The sequence below is a fragment of the Pseudophryne corroboree genome, chromosome 6 (assembly GCF_028390025.1).
Source record: "Pseudophryne corroboree isolate aPseCor3 chromosome 6, aPseCor3.hap2, whole genome shotgun sequence".
Classification (NCBI taxonomy): domain Eukaryota; kingdom Metazoa; phylum Chordata; class Amphibia; order Anura; family Myobatrachidae; genus Pseudophryne; species Pseudophryne corroboree.
The window spans coordinates 451849142-451867320 of NC_086449.1; the positions used below are offsets into that span (position 1 = coordinate 451849142).

The 18179-nt window shown below is 43.4% G+C and overlaps 1 protein-coding gene across 4 annotated transcripts in view; it reads right to left on the reverse strand.

Moving 5' to 3' along the window:
- Positions 1-433: 433 nt before the first annotated feature.
- BRD1 (bromodomain containing 1) overlaps positions 434-18179 on the reverse strand; it is a 262579-nt gene continuing 244833 nt past the window's right edge. For 3 of the 4 annotated variants that reach the window (XM_063927125.1, XM_063927123.1, XM_063927124.1), the window contains 3 exons: positions 5124-5233; positions 2715-2869; positions 434-2060 (listed from right to left, as the gene is read on the reverse strand). In XM_063927125.1, coding sequence (XP_063783195.1) covers positions 1877-2060; positions 2715-2869; positions 5124-5233 — 449 coding nt within the window. In that variant the 3' untranslated portion in view covers positions 434-1876. The remainder of the gene's footprint in view (positions 2061-2714; positions 2870-5123; positions 5234-18179) is intronic. The other variant, XR_010179402.1, reaches the window with a different exon arrangement.

The following is an 18179-nucleotide window of genomic DNA, read 5'->3' on the forward strand; positions in this document are numbered from 1 at the left end:
GGAGGAGCCAGCACACCTAACCAAACTTCTGTAGTGCCCATGGCTCCAAGTGGACCAGTCTATACCCTATGGTACTAAATGGATTCCCAGAATCCCCTAGGACGTAAGAGAAAAGTCATAACTCATGGTAACCAATAAAAGTTATTTTGAATTCTTATGACTGCAGCACAGAACTACGTACGACCTAAGGGTAAGCCTACGTTATCCAGTTTAATTGTATTGTAAGACAGTGTGAGACTTTACAAAAGTATCAAACATACTTTTTTTCCCCCTTCACTTCTCTCATACAAAAAGTTATCAATATTACATAGTTTCAAACCCAAGTTGTTAGAAATAATGTTCATTCTTAGCATAAGTTTTGTGTTTCAAAAAGATAGCATTATTTTCCCATACCTAAATCAGAATTGCACTAGGGTGCTCAAGTACATCAAAATCTGAATTGACTTTTTATTTTAATATAAAAATGCAGCTCTGGAGACCCATCATACATATATGTCCCTAACATAATGCTTTAAGTCTTAAAAAGAAAAATAAAGTACTAATTCTATATACAACACATGTACCATACAAAATGTATCCAAAAGGTACTATTGCTACCAAGCTTTTCTAAATTATAAACAGGTTAACTAATCCCCAATTTCATTACAAAAGAACAAAATTAAGGGGCAGGGGGGGGAACAAACAAAAAAAAAAAAAAAATCAAAAACAGAAAAGCAGTTTCATAGTCCTTAACAGATTTTGATGCATATTTCTTCAGAAGCATGTTGACATTTATGTGCCTGTAATAAAATACATGTTAATAGAATCTGACAAAATTAAACTCTCAGTTCAAAGCAAAAGTAACATTTTAAAGAAACAACCCAGGCACACAATTAAATGTATATATATTTATGTATATTAAAATAAAATAAAAAGTCTATGGGAGAAAGGTAGTGGGATTTTATGTGCTGAAAAAACCCTCATCTCCAAGACTAAAAAAAAAAAAAAAGATATAAAAAGTGAAACATTTAAAAATAGTGAAGGAAATACAAGGAAAAAAAAAACACATCAACTTTGGGCTGCAATGGAGTGCAATAATGAACCATTTTTAAATGTGACAAGACATTTCTCCAATACGTCCTGCCAAATGCATTTTTGGAAATACTTAGCAGAACAAAATCTTGATCGACACAGGAAAAAAAAATTCTTATACATAGTATGTAACAAAAATAAAATAAAACCCACAGACTTCATTGAATGCGGTCTAAGGAAGCATAAGGAGTTATAGACTTCGGCTTTAACACCTAAAGGCCAGTGGATCTTTCCAATGCCCTGTTAAAATAAAACTATATTTGTACACATTGTACTCTTTTTCAATGGCAATCATTTAAAATACTTATAATTACAGTAGTCAAAATAGGAGAATGGACACACTAGGTAGCAGTATATTACTTAAATATATTTAAACATAGCTATTTTCCAATCTAGCAAAGTTTTACAAAACTTCTTTATGTAAAGTGGTGCTACTTTTTTACATTTAAAAAAAAATTAAACATCTAGTTTTAGCTCAAATAAAAAATGCTTTGATAGGCTTAAGCCCGAAGAGAATTTAAGAACCATCTCAAAGTCAGAATAAGTTAACTGTTTCCCGATATACAATTATATACACATTATGAACACTATAAACATAACATTTAACAATTTTAGTGTACACTCCTCCAAACTGGAATTAGATAAAATCATCCAAACGGCAGCAAAAGTTTCATGCTCCTTTACAAAAGCATTTTCATCCATTCAATGATTAGGAATTGTATCTTCAGTACATTCTTTCAGAGGAAGAGGTTAGAAATAAAGCTTAAGAGTACATGAGGCATGATGTGTCTTCGTAGCACCTTCGTTAGTCAATATCACTGAAGTCACTAACGGATTCTCCCTGAACCCTACTTAAATGGTTCAAAGCCCTATCATAAGCAACTCTGACAGCTTTCCGAATGCTCGAGTTACGTCCTTCCATCATTTTCAACTTGTCAATAGTTTCATCTACACCAAGAGGAACCATTTTGGATTTTGGAAGCCACTGCCTGGAACAAATGAAAATATACAACAATCAATGTCCGAGTATCCCATATCCAAATATTCCGAAATACGGAATATTCCGAAATACGGACTTTTTTGAGTGAGATAGTGAAACCTTTGTTTTTTGATGGCTCAATGTACACAAACTTTGTTTAATACACAAAATTATTAAAAATATTGTATTAAATGACCTTCAGGCTGTGTGTATAAGGTGTATATGAAACATAAATGAATTGTGTGAATGTAGACACACTTTGTTTAATGCACAAAGTTATAAAAAATATTGGCTAAAATTACCTTCAGGCTGTGTGTATATGGTGTATATGTGTCATAAATGCATTCTGTGCTTAGATTTAGGTCCCATCACCATGATGTGTCATTATGGTATGCAATTATTCCAAAATACGGAAAAATCCCATATCCAAAATACCTCTGGTCCCAAGCATTTTGGATAAGGGAGACTCAACCTGTATTTTATAAAGCAGTAATGAACGCTTGAGATCTACAGTTTTGAGAAACAAATAAATCTAGTGAAAATACTGAGACGAATTTGCAGATCAAGAATACGGTTAGGAATGTCTTTATATTAGAAAACACAAAAAATATACCTTTGTGCAAATCTGAAATAAAAATTGATACATAAAGTATAAAGTTCTTACCAGCTCCGTTTGTTGTCAAAGAACAGAACCAAAAATAGCTTTTCCTCGGCTCTTATTTGCATCTGCTCTCCAGTTTTAAGTACATCCATTGGCGGGACTGGTATGGCAACACCATTGTGGTGACAACCAACACGTGGCATTTTGGGGTCTATAATCTGAAAGAAAACATCCATTACATACAGGAATTTAGCATGTCATTAGAATATTAGTAATTCATTAGAGACCTATCCAGCAAAAGAGCAAAAAGTAGAGAATGTAGCTTTTGCTGAGCAGTATGTTTAGTGCTTTATCTGGCACCATCAAACCAAAGAAGGACCTACAGGAGATCGCACTTTCACTGCCAAGTAATATAAACTATTGTAGAGCAGAAAACAAAATTGACTTCACAGACAATCAATATTTTATCCTTCCCAATAGTATATCATATAGGTACTTTTATCATCATAACAATGAGCTGCACCCAGGAATAGAGTTAATATGTACCCAAAATAAGAAAATTGTTATAATAGGCACTCACAGACGATTACAGTGTAATAAGTTAAATCTGTAAAATAAATTCCTTTGTGATCCAATTAGGTCATTAAAAAAAATTATTCATATCTTTAAAATAAGCCAGCTGAAAGTTAAAGTGACAATGTGCAAAATAGTGATCCCAGTGAATATTTTAACAGGATACGCTTGTTCACTATGGCATTAGAGTTACAGATTTAAATTATTACACTATCAGTCCATGAGTGCCCATTATAGGAATACTCATCTTCTTCTGTATAAATATAAACTATCTGTAAGCAATACAATACAGTTTATGGTATAGGAGACTAAACAATGTTCAATTAACAATGAGAGGAAGCTTTACTTTATTACTGGTACATTACAAAGTTTAATTTAAAATAATAATAATTGCTTTGTCAGTGCTAGAGTATAAAGTGGAAAAAAAAAAGGAATATGATTACTGCACATCAACATCTCCATTTACCCAAAAATGCAAAAAAGTTATTCAAGCCTCTCTGCCAGCTTTGAAAACAAAATGACTAATGGGCGAATTCAATTAGCCGAAAAACAACGGTTATTTAATGCGATCCCCATTTTCGCATATTTTTTGCAGCAAAAATATACTTCTTGCGGGAATGCGCGATCCCACAATTCATCCTATTCAATTGCAAATTCGCAGAAATGGGATTACCACGAAAGTTGGTGCTGAAAGTGAAAAATGGGTAAATCTGGCTTTACCCACTAAAAAAAGCTAAATTAACAATGGATACCAGTACAAAAGTTTATTACTGGTTATAATAAAACATTTCTGGTACTTAAATAGGGGTGGTCTTCTGTTTGCCGGCGGTCGGCCTCCCGGCGCTCAGTATACCGGCGCCGGGAGCCCGACAGCCGGCATACCGACAATTATTTTCCCTCGTGGGGGTCCACGACCCCCATAGAGGGAGAATAAAATAGTGTGGCGCGCGTAGCGCGCCACCGTGCCCGTAGCGTGGCGAGCGCAGCGAGCCCGCAAGGGGCTCATTTGCGCTCGCCAAGCTGTCGGTAAGCCGGCGGTCGGGCTCCCGGCGCCGGGATGCTGGTCGCCGGGAGCCCGACCGCCGGCCAGCCGTAGTGAACCCCTTAAATAGGGTCAAATGGTTTGTATCTGTATTTACTTTTATTTGTTATGTGAAAAAATTATAGAAAGCTTTTTTTTTCCCAAGCAAAATAAGTGCTAAATTCAGGTTAGATAGTTAGATAAGTATATATTTCGGTGATTTTTGTTTACAAAAAGTGGAAACAGACAGATTACTCCCAACTGCAAGTCTAAAAACACTTGGCCCACTCACAAAGTGCCCCAATATACCTATCCCATACCCTGTACCCCAATTTCCATCATTATGCACTTTTTCACCCCAAAAATGACATGTCATTATTGGGCAATTGAAAATAAAAAACTTTGAAGTGCCTAATTAGTAATTCAGGGGGGTGTCCAAGTGGTTCATAACCAAATGCCGAATTTATTTTTTACTCAAAATAGGGATTTTCATTTAGTTTATCACTTGCTCAAAGTTAGTGAATTGAAATATGCTGTAAGAATTACCGCAGAAATTTTCGCGGCTAACGGAATTCGGCCCTAAGGTTTAGATATAACAGCTCTATTAGTATATTAACTGCTGTGCAACACATTGTCAAAGCTAGAGATTAAAAGGGTAATTTCCACTGCTGTCTACATAGGTCTTGTAATCACAATACCAACTACCTGCTTGACAAACAAATTCTATTCTGTAGAGCCAACTGAAAAACCATGAAATTTCAAGAAAATAAAAGAGACAATTACTACTTAATAGTAATTGTTTTCCAGATCTAAAAAATACAAAACTTCTTTTACAATCTTTAGTATTGGTTGCAATGTGAAACACAAAGCTTACTCACCAATGCTGGATAAGAAGGATAGCCACTACATTTAGCCCAAACCACTTTCAAAGGCTCAAGAAAGGATGAAGATGAACTTGCAGATACCCACATATTTGTTTGGCCAACTTCTAGGAAAAACATAACCACAGTAGTTTTGTAATGCGCAAACTGCATTTTAGACACATCTCACTATTAGGTCAGGAACAGACATGTAAATCTATATAAGCCTGGAGAAATGAAACCCCAGGCACAAATGCGCTCCTAAATTACTTCTAACACTTAAGATAAGTACACACTATTGAATTATCTGGCAGATAATCTGCCAGATCAGGCTGGTTGGAATGAAAATCTGCTAATGGATGAGAATAAATGACAATCAACCATTTGCTCCCAAACACTGCAAAACGGACAAAAACAGTCGTTCATCCAAGTTGGTTAAATTTGTGTTTAACCAATTTGTATGAATGACAGGTTTTGCTCGTTTTCCAGGTCTGGCAGATTATCTAATTGTATAGTGAGTACCTAGTATTACCCTTTGGGAATCCTTTCTATTAATGTGCATATTCCCTGGATCATAAAAAGGAGATTTATGGTAGACCTACCATGGTTCAATCTCTTTCTGCGAGGTACACTGGATTCCACAGGGAATAAATCGGGGTGTAGAGTTGGATCTTGATCCAAGGCACCAACAGGCTAAATCTTTGCATTGCACCGCCACCTCTAAAACCAGGATGCATTGTACCTCCTCCTCTATAACCTCGCCTTCAGGCATTGGAGCTCAGCTTCATTAACCAGTCCAATGCAGTACCAGGTAAAAGTGATGGTAGATGTTAGTCACATAGAATCATATTCTCACGACAGGAGAAGGGGACTAGCGGCTAATGCCATACAAACCCAAAGAAGCTAAGTGCGACAGGGTGGGCGCCCTGTGGAATCCAGTGTACCTCACAGAAAGAGATTTAACCATGGTAAGTCTACCATCAATCTCCTTTTCTGAAGCTGGGTACACTGGGATTCCACAAAGAATACATTGGGTATGTCCTAAAGCAATTCCTCATAGGAGGAGACGCACCGTAGCAGGCACAAGAACCCGGCATCCAAAGGAAGCATCTTTGAAGGCGGAAAAATCAAAGGCATAGAACCTGATGAACGTGTTCACTGAGGATCATGTAGCCGCCTTGCACAATTGTTCAGCGGACGTGCCTTGGCGGCCGCCCAAGAAGGTCCGACAGCAGAATGGGCTTTAATAGCAGCAGGTACTGGAAGACCAGCCTGTGCATAGGCTTGTGCAATCACCATATTAATCCATCTGGCCAAGATTTGCTTATTCGCAGGCCAGCCACATTTGTGAAAACCAAAAAATACGAAAAGGGTATCTCTGACTTCCTGAGTGAGGCAGTCTTTTTTACGTAAATACGGAGAGCCCGTACCACATCCAAAGACCGCTCTTTGTAGGATAAACCAGAAGAGAAAAAGGCGGGAACCACAATCTCTTGATTAAGATGAAAAGATGATACCACCTTAGGTAAATAACCAGGGCGAGTTAGAAGAACTGCCTGATCCCAGTAAAAAATCAGAAAGGGTGGAGGGGGAGGCCCGCTTCGTCATGCGGCAGGCTTGTCTTGTTTGGAAGTAGGCTGACGGGCGGCCCAGGAGTGTTTAGATTTAGGCTTAGTGGTTTTGGAAGCATGAGCCTGTCGCAGATACGACTGACCCTTTGCTTTCCCTGGAGGTCGAAAGGAACAAAAGGTGGTATTCTTAGCCTTCGGAGCAGAAGGATTAGAATTTGGGAGACACGCAGTCTTGGCAGTAGCCAAGTCAATTACAATCTTATTCAGACTCTCCCCAAATAGGATGTCTACCTTAAAAGGGAGCACCTCCAAGGTCTTTTGGAGTCCACCTTCCAGGACCTCAACCACATAAGTCGACGAGCCAGGACAGACGTAGTAGATGCCTTGGCCGCCATTACACCTGCATTAGAGGCCGCCTCCTGAATATAGCAGGAGGCTGTGGTAATATAAAACCGATATTGTCTGGCAGTGTCAGAAAAATCTGAGGCAGCTCATCCTCAATTCCCTGAACCCATGCTTCAACTCCTTTCGCAGCACAGGAGGCTGCCATAGTGGGTCTATACACCGCACCAGTAAGAAAGTAAATAGACTTCAGGCATCCCTCTACACGCATATCAGTCAGTTTCTTCAGTGAGGTGAAAGGCAGAGTAGATGAAACCACAAGGCGGGCAACATGAGAGTCCACCGGCGGTGGAGTTTCCCACTTTTTACTCAACTCCGGATGGATAGGATAACGAGCTAGCATCTTTTTAGACAGGGAAAATTAATTTACTGGCGACGACCAGGATTGCTGACGTATGTGGTTAAACAACGAATATGGTAAAACAACTTTAGCAACCTTCTGACGTTTGAACTTATCAGGTTTCTTAGACACAGTAGTAGGCTCAATGTCATTATCTATTTGAAGAATTAGCTTAATAGCCTCCAATAGGTCAGGAACATCAACCTGGGTTGTAGATTCCTCATCAGAAACAACTGTATTAGTGTCTGATGGATCAGTATATTACCCATCCTCATCGGAAGAATACACCGAAATATTAGTGGATTGTGAGGAAGAAATGGCCCGTTTAGATGACCCGTTGGGCCCCAGAGGGGCGTGGGGTAGACTTGTCTAACCAAGGATTGATTTAATTGTTTTAATTGGGTAGACAGAGTATTCGTCCAGGGCGGATTAACTACAGGGACAATATGTGGCTGCAATGGCACTGGAGGTCCCACAGGGGGCGCAAGACGTGTCACAAGTTTACTCAGCATACTTGAGAACGCTGCCCAAGGTGGGTTCTGATTGGCCATAGGTGCTGCAGGTAGACTGGGTGTATGGTACTCAGTGCCCAAGCCAGCAGCTAAAACTTCCCCCTCAGGTAAATCCGTGGTGCCAGTACTGCAGGATGCAGAAGCGTCCGCGGATTTACTGCCCTGCGTGGCAGACAATATAAGGAATGTATCCTTAGGGCGTAACAGTACAATATAGCCAGACAAATACAATACCTGAAAAAAAAAAAACCTGTTTTTTTTTTTTGTTTATTGAAAAATTGTCAATATACATCAATAACCTTTAGAAACATTGGAAAGAAAGAAAGAAAAAAAAAATACCAGGGAAAACAGAAAAACGAGATTTATGGTAAGAACTTACAGTTTATAAATCTCTTTCTGCGAGGTACACTGGGCTCCACAAGGATAAACATCAGGGGTGTAGAGTAGGATCTTGATCCGAGGCACCAACAGGCTCAAAGCTTTGACCTTCTTCCGAAGATGCATAGCGCCGCCTCCTATATCACCCCGCCTCCGTTCACAGGAGCTCAGTTTTGATAACCAGCCCAATGCAGTAGCAGGTACAAGAGACTACAATCGTTAGTAGCCACATATACCACACACTCACAACAGGAGAGGGTGTCAGAGGCTAATGCCATACCAACCCAAAGAAGCTAAGTGCGTCAGGGTGGGCGCCTTGCGGAGCCCAGTGTACCTCGCAGAAAGATTTAACAGTAAGTTCTTACCATAAATCTCGTTTTCTGCTGCGGGGTACACTGGGCTCCACAATTATTAACATCGGGGATGTCCTAAAGCAGTTCCTTATGGGAAGGGACGCACTGTAGCGGGCACAAGAACCCGGCGTCCAAAGGAAGCATCCTGGGAGGCGGAAGTATCAAACGCATACAACCTTATGAACGTGTTCACTGAGGACCACGTAGCAGCCTTGCACAATTGTTCAAGGGTCGCACCACGGCGTGCAGCCCAATAATGTCCAACAGACCGAGTAGAATGGGCCTTAATAGTAGCAGGAGCTGGGCGACCAGCCTGTACATAAGCATGTGCAATCACCATTCTAATCCATCTGGCCAAGGTCTGCTTGTGAGCAGGCCAGCCACATTTGTGAAAACCAAGCAGTACAAAGAGAGAATCCGACATCCTGATAGAGGCAGTTCTCTTCACATAGATACGGAGAGCCCGTACCACATCCAAAGACCGTTCTTTGGAAGAAAAATCAGGAGGGGCACAGTCCGGGACCACAATCTCCAGATTAAAGGTGGAAAGACACCACCTTAGGTAAAAACCAGGGACGTGTTCTAAGAACCGCCCGATCACGGTGAAAAATCAGATATGGTGACCTACAAGACAAGGCACCCAAATCAGACACCCGTTTAGCAGAGGCAATAGCCAGCAGAAACAATACCTTAAGAGAAAGCCACTTAAGGTCTGCAGACTCAAGAGGCTCAAACAGAGACCCTTGCAACGCCTCCAGAACCACCGACAAGTCCCAAGGAGCCACAGGCGGGACATAAGGAGGTTGAATCCACAACACACCCTGAGTGAAGGTATGCACATCAGGTAAGGTCGCAATTTTTCTCTGAAACTAAACCGACAAAGCAGAAATATGAACCTTGATGGAGGCCAGACGAAGGCCCAAGTCCAGGCCTTGTAGAAAGGCCAAAAGATTAGCCATACTAAACTTGTAAGCACCATGATCGTTAGATGCGCACCAAGCAAAGTAAAAATTCCAGACCCTATGATAAATCCGAGCAGAAGCCGGTTTCCGGGCCTTCAACATGGTTTGAATGACCGCCTCAGGAAATCCCTTGGCCCTTAAGACGGAAGCTTCAAGAGCAACGCCGTCAGAGCCAATCGGGCTAAATCCGGATATACACACGAGAAGATATGGGCGCTACGGAAATAGAAGGGGACGCTGCATCGAGAGACCATGAAGGTATGAGAACCAATGCCATCTGGGCCACGCTGGAGCGATCAGAAGTAGGATACCTCCTTCTTGCTTGAACTTTCTTATTACTCTGGGCAGGAGTGACACCGGAGGGAACACGTTTGGCAGCCGAAAGTTCAGTGGAATTGCCAGTGCATCCACGAACGCTGCTTGAGGATCCCTTATCCGTGCTCCGAAGACCGGCACCTTGTGATTGTGTCGAGATGCCATCAGGTCCACATCTGTAAAGCCCCACTTGTCCACGAGGAGTTGAAACACTTTTGGATGGAGGCTCCTCTCTCCGGCGTGTATGTCCTGACAACTGAGAAAGTCCGCTTCCCAGTTTAGGACCCCCGGAATGAACACTGCCGATATGGCTGGCAGGTGGCGTTCCGCCCACTGAAGAATCCGTGATACTTCCCTCATTGCCATGCGGCTTCAAGTGCCGCCTTGACGACTGATGTACGCCACCGTGGTGGCGTTGTCCGACTGTACTTGAACAGGTGTGTTCTGTATTAAATGCTGGGCCAAGTTCAAAGAGTTGAACACCGCCTGCAATTCCAGAATGTTTATCGGGAGGAGAGACTCCTACTTGGTCCACCGACCCTGAAGGGAGTGTTGCTCCAACACCGTGGCCCAACCCCTCAGACTGGCGTCCTTAGTCAGAAGGACCCAGTTGGAGATCCAGAAGGGACGACCCCTGCTCAATCGTTGGTCCTGAAGCCACCAGCTCAGTGACAGATGGACCTCTGGAGACAATGAGATCATTTAAGACCTGATCCGGTGAGGCAGGCCGTCCCACTTGACAAGAATCAGCCTCTGGAGAGGGCGGGAATGAAATTGAGCGTACTCCACCATGTCGAAAGCCGACACCATGAGACCTAGCACTTGCATTGCCGAATGTATCAAAACTTGCGGACAAGATAGGAAGCATTCAATCCTGCCCTGAAGCGTCCGGACTTTCTCCCGAGACAAGAACAACTGCTAGTTGCCCCCAGGTGCACCATGCTGAGCAGGGACCAGGGAGGATTTCTTCCAGTTGATGAGCCACCCGTGGGCTTGCAGAAACTGGATAGTCAGATCCAGATGGCGCAGGAGAATCTCTGGGGAATTTGCCAGGATTAACAAGTCGTCTAAGTACAGTAGGATCCTGACCCCTTGACGGCGGAGTACAGCAGTCATTACCACCATGACCTTGGTGAAGACTCGCGGAGCCGTGGTCAAACCAAAAAGGTAACATCCGAAATTGGTAATGGAGGTTGCAAACCTCCGGTACTGCTGATGCGACACTGCAATGGGAATATGCAGGTAAGCATCCTGTATGTCCAGTGAGACCATATAGTCCCCAGGCTCCAAGGCCAGAATAGAGTGAAGAGTTTCCATACGAAACGTGGAGACCTTCACAAATTTGTTCAAGGACTTGAGGTTGAAAATGGGCCGGGAAGACCCATTCGGTTTCGGGACTAGGAACAGCGGTGAATAGTACCCCTTGTCTCTCTGAGCCAGAGGAACCTGTACTACCACTCCTGTGTCCAGGAGGGACTGTACAACCGAATGAAGAGTATTTGCCTTCACTTGATCCGATGGGATGTCTGTCAGGCAAAATCGATGAGGGGGACGATTCTTGAAGGATACGGCGTAACCTCGAGTGACGACTTCCCGTACCCAGGAACCGGAAGTGGTCTTCAACCATTCCTGGGTAAACCCTAGAAGTCGGACACCCACTCTGGGATCCCTCAGAGGGAGTCCCGCCCCGTCATGCAGCAGGCTTGTCAGTTTTGGAAGCAGGCTGACGGGCAGCCCAGGCCTGGTTGGGTTTGGGCTTATTGGGTTTGGAAGTGTGAAACTGTTTTCGGTATGCCTGACCTTTTGCTTTCCATGAAGGATGAAAGGAGCGAAAGGAAGTACTCTTAGCCTTCGGCACCAAAGGAGCAGTACTAGGAAGACATGCTGATTTAGCAGACGCTAAGTCAGCCACTATCTTGTTGAGGTCTTTTCCGAAAAGAATGTCTCCTTTGAAGGGGAGTACCTCCAGGGTTTGCTTAGAGTCCATGTCCACAGACCAGGACCGTAACCAGAGAATTCGGCGAGCCAAAATGGACATAGAAGCCTTGGTCGCCAGAATACCGGCATCAGAAGCCGCCTCTTTAATGTAATGAGACGCTGTAACAATATACGAAAGGCATTATCTAGCATGATCAGAAGCATTGGAAGGCAACTCCGCTTCCACAGCTCCTGAGCCCACGCTTCCACAGCTTCTGCAGCCCATGTCGCTGCAATAGTGGGCCTATGCACCGCACCGTTTAGGGTATAGATTGCCTGCAAACAACCCTCCACCCGCTTGTCCGTCAGCTCTCTCAAGGACGTGACGGTAGTTACAGGCAGAGCTGATGATACTACCAGCAGCGCCACTTGCGAATCCACTGGCAGGGGTGTTTCCTAATTTTTACTAAGCTCCGCAGCGAGGGGGTAGCGGACCAGCATCTTCTTGTGAGGTAAAACTTGTTTAACCATCTTCTGACGTTTAAACCTGTCCGGTTTCTTAGGGGCAGTGTCAGGTTCCGGTTCATCATCAACCTGAAAAATGACCCCGATAGCCTCTAACAAGTCAGGAACATCCACCTGTGAAACAACTTCCCCTTCAGAAGCATCAGGATCAGAATCTGTGGGGTCCGTATAAACGCCATCCTCATCAGACAAGGTGTCTGGGACGTTGGTGGATTGTGAGGAAGTAATTGCCCGCTTAGAGGACTCCTTGGTCTTAGGCGGGCAAGGGTTAGACTTTTGAGCAGTCAGTGATTTGGTTCAATTGCTGTAACTGATTGGACAGTTGATCTGCCCATGGCGGGTTAACCGCGGGGACCATAAGCGGTTGTACCGGCACAAGCGGTACCATAGGGGGCGTTAGTCTAGTTACCAGCGTATTCAATAGCTGACACAATCAAAAGCTCAATGCAAGGCAACACAGTACAATATCAGCAGCACAATACCTGACAAGAACCCCCTGTGTAGTGTATCAGCACAAAACAGGGAATTCAAGAGGTATATGGTAACTAAAAATCACAGAGAAAAATAAACACTGAGTATATCCTGTGAACTGCCTATATTATGATAAACCCGATACTTAGCCCCCTCAGGTTATAGAATATAGGGATAGAAAGCTGAGTTAGATACACGAACTGGAGGTCACACAGCAGCTATATGCACACACACAGAGTCACAGTTTCTACAATGGAGAAATTATGACATGCAATAAAACTGCACTGGACTAGCAATACAGAGTAGTACTATGTATAGCTATACACTTAATAGATATAACAATGCACAGTAAAGACTGGATGTATATCACAGGGTACGTGTACTAAATAACCCTGACTAAATGCACTTTTTCTTAACTAACACTGTCAGCAGACATGTACAATACTTAAGTGTCCCGTAAAATGCACAGCGCTGACAGGCAGGCGGCTTTACAGAGGAGGATTTACCCAAACAGTCCCAGGATCAGCTCTGCTTGCTATAATGGCGCCCAAACGCCGACAGGGAGTGAGGGAGAGAGAGATATGCAGCTCCAGGGCGGGAACATTTACTCTAAATGGCACCCTGGGGATGGAGGAGGGTCTACAGGTCAAAGCCTTATCCCCCTGCTAGATTTTACCACCGGGTACTGGGGGCTTAATAAAACGGTTTTATGAGAGAAAACCGACCTGTGCCCATGCCCTGGTGGTCTAGTGGGGTCCCTGTACTATCACCGTGTCCACCGGCGGCGTGGGGTCGCAATTTACAGCGGGTCCCGTCGAGGGGAACCCATACCTCCTCCCTGAGTGAGGCCACGCGATCCGGGAGAGCAGCAGTCGTGTGTGTGACTAACTTGAAAGAAAACCATAGCCTCTGCTGTAGGCACCCGGCAACAAGGGCGCGGGAGTGTACAGCGCCGCTGGGGGAGGTGATGGAGCTGCAGCAGGAGATGTCTGACTGACATCTAACACAGTCCGTGTCTCTGCTGCAGCCCTTTAAGTCTTCAATATTCTTTAAAAGCTTCTCTCAGGCTGTAGGAGCAGCCCCCCTGTTATGTGCCTGCTTACTGCATGGCACCAACTACAAAACTGAGCTCCTGTGCACGGAGGCGGGGTGATCTAGGAGGAGGCGCTATGCATCTTGGGAAGAAGGTCAAAGCTCTGAGCCTGTAGGTGCCTCAGATCAAGATCCTACTCTACACCCCTGATGTTAATCCTTGTGGAGCACAGTGTGCCCTGCAGCAGAAAAGGGGGGGGGGGGGGGGGGGCGGGGGGCTTGCAGAATCACTCCAAACACATCTAAAAATTATACAGACATGAATTTACAGCCTACACGATCAACTGAACAAACAATTCTGGCTTGAGATATTCAGGTTTACAGACACAAACAGAATTACCAAAAAGACATATTCCTTCAAAAGCCAAAGGTGGGGTGGGGTGGGGGGGGCATTATGACAGGCTAACCAAGGAGACCATGTTTTAGAAAAAGTTGCCGTATTAGTTTCGACAATACTGGCCAGGAATTCCATATGGTATGTGCCCCAAATAGCCATCGATATTGCTGCCATGGAGAGGTTAGTATGGGATTTCCAGGGAGACGCAATCTTGCGTTTCACTGCACTGGTGATATGCCAAATAAGCTTCTGATTTAGCGATATCACATATAGAGCGAGGGAATAGGAAAAAGGATGGGGAGAAAGGAATATCTACTTCTGAGATATTAAAAACCAGCCTACGGATAACCAACCATAAGGGGGAGATTTTGGGACAGTCCCAGAAAATATGGAGCAGGGTGCCTTCCATTCCACATCCCCTCTAACAGAGACCTGAAGCAGATGGGAAGATACAATTTAATCGTGTTGGAACTAAGTACCAACGAACATACCATGTTTTGTCTTATTTGGGACCATGTGTCAGGGCCTAACTGTTCATGTATATCTGTTTCCCAAGACATCTCACGTACTGCAAGGGGAGGTTGGTTATGCTTAAGCAAAATTCGATATACTGTAGAAATAAGACCTTTTGAGGGAGAGCGAAGAAAACATAGCGATTCAAGGGTAGTCCTAGCTATTGATCCACACGATTGGATCCTAGATGAATGAAAGCTACGAAGCTGTAAATATTGATAAAAGCATTGATGGGGTAAATTGTATATATCTTGTAATATGGCAAACGATGGGAAAGAGCATGAAGGAGCTATATCATTTATAAAAAGTAAACTATGATTATGCCAGTATTTGAAAGCTTGACTATTTTTACCCTCAGGGAAAGTCGGGTTATCCCAAATTGGATACAATGCAGGGGGGAGGGGAGAGCAGCGAGTAAGCTTTACTGAGTCTGTCCCATAGAGTAAGAGTAAATGTTATAGTCTGTTAACGAGGTAGAATAGTAGGTCTTCGAGAACGAGGAATCCACAGCAAGGAGGAGGCTGAGCTCATCTGTACCAATGCTGATTCTAATTGAACCTATCTATGTGTGGAAGTATCAGCATGCCATTGAATAGCTTGAGAGAGGTGGGCTGCGCAGAAATACAATTTCAGATTTGGGACCCCCAATCCCCCTTCCCTAGAACCACTATAAAGAGTCTTAAGGCGTACCCGCGGTCGTTTGCCAGACCACAAGAATAAAGACAACTTTTTCTGTAGGTTCATGAAAACATGTGAGGGTATTGTGATTGGGAGAGCTTGGAAAAGGTATAAAAGTCGAGGTAAAATGTTCATTTTTAAAGCGTTAGCTCTACCTGTCCATGAAATGAATTGCCCTGTCCACTTCGTGAATCTGACGCTATAGAGTTAATTAACCTAGGATAGTTAGAAGCGAACTGGGAATACTTTTTAGTGACATAAATACCTAAGTAATTCATGAGATTGTTTCCAATCGAGGGAAAAACTAGAAGCTAAAGAATGTTTTAGAGAACTAGAAAGATGTAAGTCTAAGACCTCTGTCTTTGAAGTATTAATTTTTAAATTTGAGATTCTATGTTATGTGACAGTAAACACAGGACACAAAACAGAGAATTTAAGCGGTATGAGGTGACTGAAACACAGTATAAGTACCAAATTGTATATTCTGTGTAACACTATATATACATATGGGACCCTGACGCACCTAGCCCCTCAGGGTACAGAATATAGTGATGGCAATATGTGATACAAGAGAATGGAATCCCACACAACAGCTACAGGCACACTCAGTCACATGTACAATGCAGAAGTTATGACATATAAACAATAAAACTGCACTGGACTAGTAAATTTACATATAAATATGTATGAGTATAGCTATAACAATGCACAGCAGATACTGGAAGTATATCACAGAATACTTGTACTAGATATTCAGACAGCAGTACACTTGTTCTTAACTAACACAGTCTAAAATGACATGTAGAATACTTAAGTGCCTGTAAATGCACAGCCCTGATGAGACAGGCGGCTTTACAAAGGAGACAGAGCCCTGCAGTCCCGGAGATCAGCCCAGCTAGTAAAGAAGATGGCGCCAAAATCTGTCAGGGTGTGAGAGAGAGTGAAATGAAGCCCCAGGGCGGGAACACCAGCAGTAGATGGCGCCCGGGGCTGGGGGAGGGGCTACAGGTCAGCGCCTAATCCCCTAAACTGGTCCTCACCACGGGTACTGTGGAGCCTATAACGGATTTTAGTAAATCCGACCTGTGCTCCCTTGCCCTGGTGGATATAGGGGGTCCCTGTGCAGTACAGTGTCAATGCCAGCGGCGCGGTCCATCTCCTGGGACCGCGATTTACCGGAGGGTCCCACCTGGGGGACCCTCTTACCTCCTCCCTGATCTGCAGCAACGCGATCCTGGAGAGCGTCTGCGGTGGTGTGCCTAATGACCGGTGCGCCTCCGCTGCAAGTACTCGGGAACCCGGCCGCAGGAGTATGCAGCGCTGCTGGGGGAGGTAATGGAGCCGCAGCACGGCATGTTAAAAAGACATAGAAAGTGCTGCGGCCCTTGAAGTCTTCTTAAAAGATCTTTTCAGGGCTGCACTGCAGGCACCAACTTACAAACTGAGCTCCAGTGCCTGGAGGCGGGGTTATAGAGGAGGCAGTGCAATGCATCCTGGGAACAGTCAGTCAAAGCTTTAGCCTGTTGGTGCCTCGGATCAAGATCCAACTCTACACCCCTGATGCATTCCCTGTTGAATCCCAGTGTACCCCGCTGCAGAAAAGTTCTTACTGGTCCCAATACTCAAAAGACTGGCTAATGTATTTACTATTTATATTATTTTTCTTTGCCTAGCTCTGCATTTCATAGCTCTACCTCAATATTAAAAAAAATGTGCATTACACCTGTACTTTAAACATACATTTTTTTTGCTGATTATGTGGGGCACTATGTTTACAAATCTCTACATTGTAAGGTCCAACTAAAGTATTCACGGAGTGTGAATTTAAAATCTTATTTAGCTCATTAACAGTCATTTAAGCATGTGTATTTGCTAAGGATCTTTAGTTTAATTTTAGGGATTTATTTTTATTTTATTTATAGGACCTGAATCAATATATAGCTCATTATTTAAAACAATATATACATATCTACATCTAGCAACAGCAATTATACTACTGAAAAGATTTAATTCTAGATAATGGAAAAAAAAATGTTTTCCTTTTTCTGACACTTTAATTGCACTATGTATTAATATATACAGCTACCAAAATAATTGTTATGGTAGACTTACTGTTGATAACTCTATTTCTCCTAAGTCCACAGGTTCCACAGGATAACATCAGGAAATGAGGTAGCGACAGCAGATTGGCAACAAACGATCAAAGCTTTCGGCCTCCCAATATGCAACAGGCCCGTTCCTATAGCCCCACCTCCTGGCTCAGGCAATTCAGTTGTTTACCAAGCTCAAGGCAGGTGCATCATAGAGCGCTACTCAGATGAGAAGAACACACATGCACACCCTTCCGTACAAGTAAGAGGTTAGTGAGTGAAAGGATCCTCAAATCAGGTGCGTCAGGGTGGGATCCCTGTCAATCCTGTGGACTTAGGAGAAAGTTATCAACGGTAAGTCTACCATAATGATAATTTCTCCTGCAGGGTCCACAGGTCATCCACAGGATAACATTGGGATGTCCCAAAGCAATTTAGTGGTGGGAACGCTCCTGACTGGACAGAAGAATCCATCGCCCGAATTCAGCATCCTGAGAGGCAAAGGTATCAAAGGCATAATGTTTAATGAATGTGTTAATGGAAGACTATGTTGCTGCCTTACATATCTGTTCTGCTGAAGCACCACGTTGTGCTGCACATTATGGACCTACCCTACGA